The sequence below is a fragment of the Amphimedon queenslandica genome, unplaced genomic scaffold (genome assembly GCF_000090795.2).
Source record: "Amphimedon queenslandica unplaced genomic scaffold, v1.1 AMPQUscaffold_10934, whole genome shotgun sequence".
Lineage (NCBI taxonomy): Eukaryota > Metazoa > Porifera > Demospongiae > Haplosclerida > Niphatidae > Amphimedon > Amphimedon queenslandica.
In genome coordinates this window covers 5,754-7,946 of record NW_003548819.1, presented here as the reverse complement: position 1 = coordinate 7,946, position 2,193 = coordinate 5,754, and the positions used below count along the sequence as shown (strand labels likewise).

General features: G+C 35.2%; 1 protein-coding gene across 1 annotated transcript; it reads left to right on the top strand.

The window, feature by feature from the left end:
* The first annotated feature begins 460 nt into the window (after positions 1-460).
* LOC109589759 (uncharacterized) lies at positions 461-1,832 on the top strand. The gene is made up of 5 exons (XM_020005781.1): positions 461-712; positions 898-972; positions 1,020-1,067; positions 1,118-1,174; positions 1,230-1,832. The coding sequence occupies exons 1-5, from the start codon at positions 523-525 to the stop codon at positions 1,682-1,684; spliced, it is 825 nt and encodes a 274-aa protein (XP_019861340.1). The 5' UTR covers positions 461-522; the 3' UTR covers positions 1,685-1,832.
* Positions 1,833-2,193: the final 361 nt, after the last annotated feature.

Here is a 2,193-nt window from a genome sequence, read left to right as displayed (position 1 = left end):
TGCATAATCTTCCTGATTTCACTAATTTATGGTGCATTTTCCTGAGGGGTCTGACACAAGTGGAAGCTTCATATTAAGTCTGACAATCTGTAGGTGTTGATGATCTTGTTGATGTTCTTGATTTGTTAAAGAGATGTGGGTTTCCTAAAGCAAATTGGTACGAGCTTGGACTGAGACTAGGACTAAGGAAGAGTACACTTGACGTCATAGAAAAGAATCATCCTCATGATGTATGTCGTTGTATGACAGAGTGCCGCTCCCAATGGTTGGGTAGAGCTGATAATGTTGACAGTAGAGGAGGAGCCAACTTGGACTCACTGTCAGATGCTCTACGATCTATGAATGAAACTGCTATAGCTGAAAAGCTAAGTGAGTCAACCATAACTGTATGTAACTATAATCATTGTATTTTCTATCATAGAACATTATGTTCTTATTAATATTTTTAATAATCATCATACTGTCCTGTCTCAGTCTCTTTGTGATTCTGTTGGTATTGCTGGGTTACTTTATGGTGAACGTATGTTACCACAAGAAGCAGTTAGTAGAGTGGTGTCAGCTAGTTCCTCTATTCCTAATCAACGTGAGGCTCTATTAACTGGTGTCAAAGAAGCTGTTCAAACTGATTCCAACAGTTTACATACATTTGCTAATGTATTGTGTACAATAAATACTAATGTATCACTAGGACAAGCTATACTGGATGATATTAGTGAGTAATCTCTGGTCACTTTAATTATATTCATAATTCATAGTTTTTGTGGGTGGGTTAGTTATTGGGCAAAGCCCACTGATGTGACATTTGATGTGTCGTAATTGAAACTACATGTACATTCACATGTATGCTGTTCAGTATATCCTTTGCTAATGACAATTGTTTGTTTATTATGTGTTTAGGTAAGTATTTTCCTACTCCTGAAGTGGCTGTGGTTCCTGAGACTATTAAAGATGATCATAATGTAGTTTCTCTAAGTAATTATAATTATTAATAGATGATATGCATTCATTAATATTTATAGATAATGCAAGTACTGATAAAACCAAGACACCAAATAATTCACAATCTGGTACATTTGTATGTCGTTGTACATGAGATTGTTGTACTTTTAATTTATAGACACATCTTCTGATGCAAAAGTTGCCTCTTCCCAATCCCAAGCTTTATCACCTCAAGGTATATAAAACAATTTACAATGCATGTACTACTGAAGTAATAATATCTTTTTTAGTTAAAATACATGTTCCTGTTCCTAAAGACTTACTGACAAACTTTAACTCAATGAGAATGTCTTATGGAAGGATGTTTTACAATGTTGGCAAGATCATTAAGCGAAAATCTCCTCCTTTAGAAGAAATAAAAGAATTACTGTCTTGTTGTGGCACTATTCTTAGACAAAAAGCAGAGCAATGTACTAATATTCCTAATGTCTTGCGTCTAATTCAAAATGAGTGTTCACTGACTGATATTGAACTCCTTCATACTGTAGCGGAAGAAATGGAGATCACTGAAGCTACAAGATACATTGAGGCATATAGAACAGATTTAAAGGAATTCTGCAATTTACTCTCCATCAGTCTTTGTTTAAAGGAAAGATTTGCTTCAATTCCTCATCTTCAATGTGAAACAGTTACTTTTATCTTTGATTGGGAGCCATGCAGAGGAGCACGTACTGAAGGATATTAAGGATATACTATCAAAAGTATCAGGTAAACTGCTGAAGATTGAGTATATAGAAACCTCCACTTCAATATCTGTCACTTGCTCCTTTCCTTTCTCTGATGTTGGGTTTACTGTATTGAGGATGATAGAGAATATTCATATACTAATGGGACAAGGATTAAAGAAACTGACTATTGGTAACTTAACATTATGGAGGAGACAAGATGTTAGACAAAAGGTACATACATGTACATTTGCACATTAATAGTTGACTACATTGTACAGGAACTAAAAGAAAAGGATCGAGATTCATTACAACATACAGATGTCAGTGTACATTTTAAAATCATAATTATGCCCATGCAATTTAAGACATTTTTGGACTCGCCACGCTTGCGTAGGCGGGTACTAAGCAGTTGGGTTGTCACATAGATACTATATATACCAAGTGGATGCGAAACAGGAAGTAGATTGTACATGAAATTATATTGGTGACGTCACAACCAGTATGCCTATGCTCTTTTCGCTCTAGC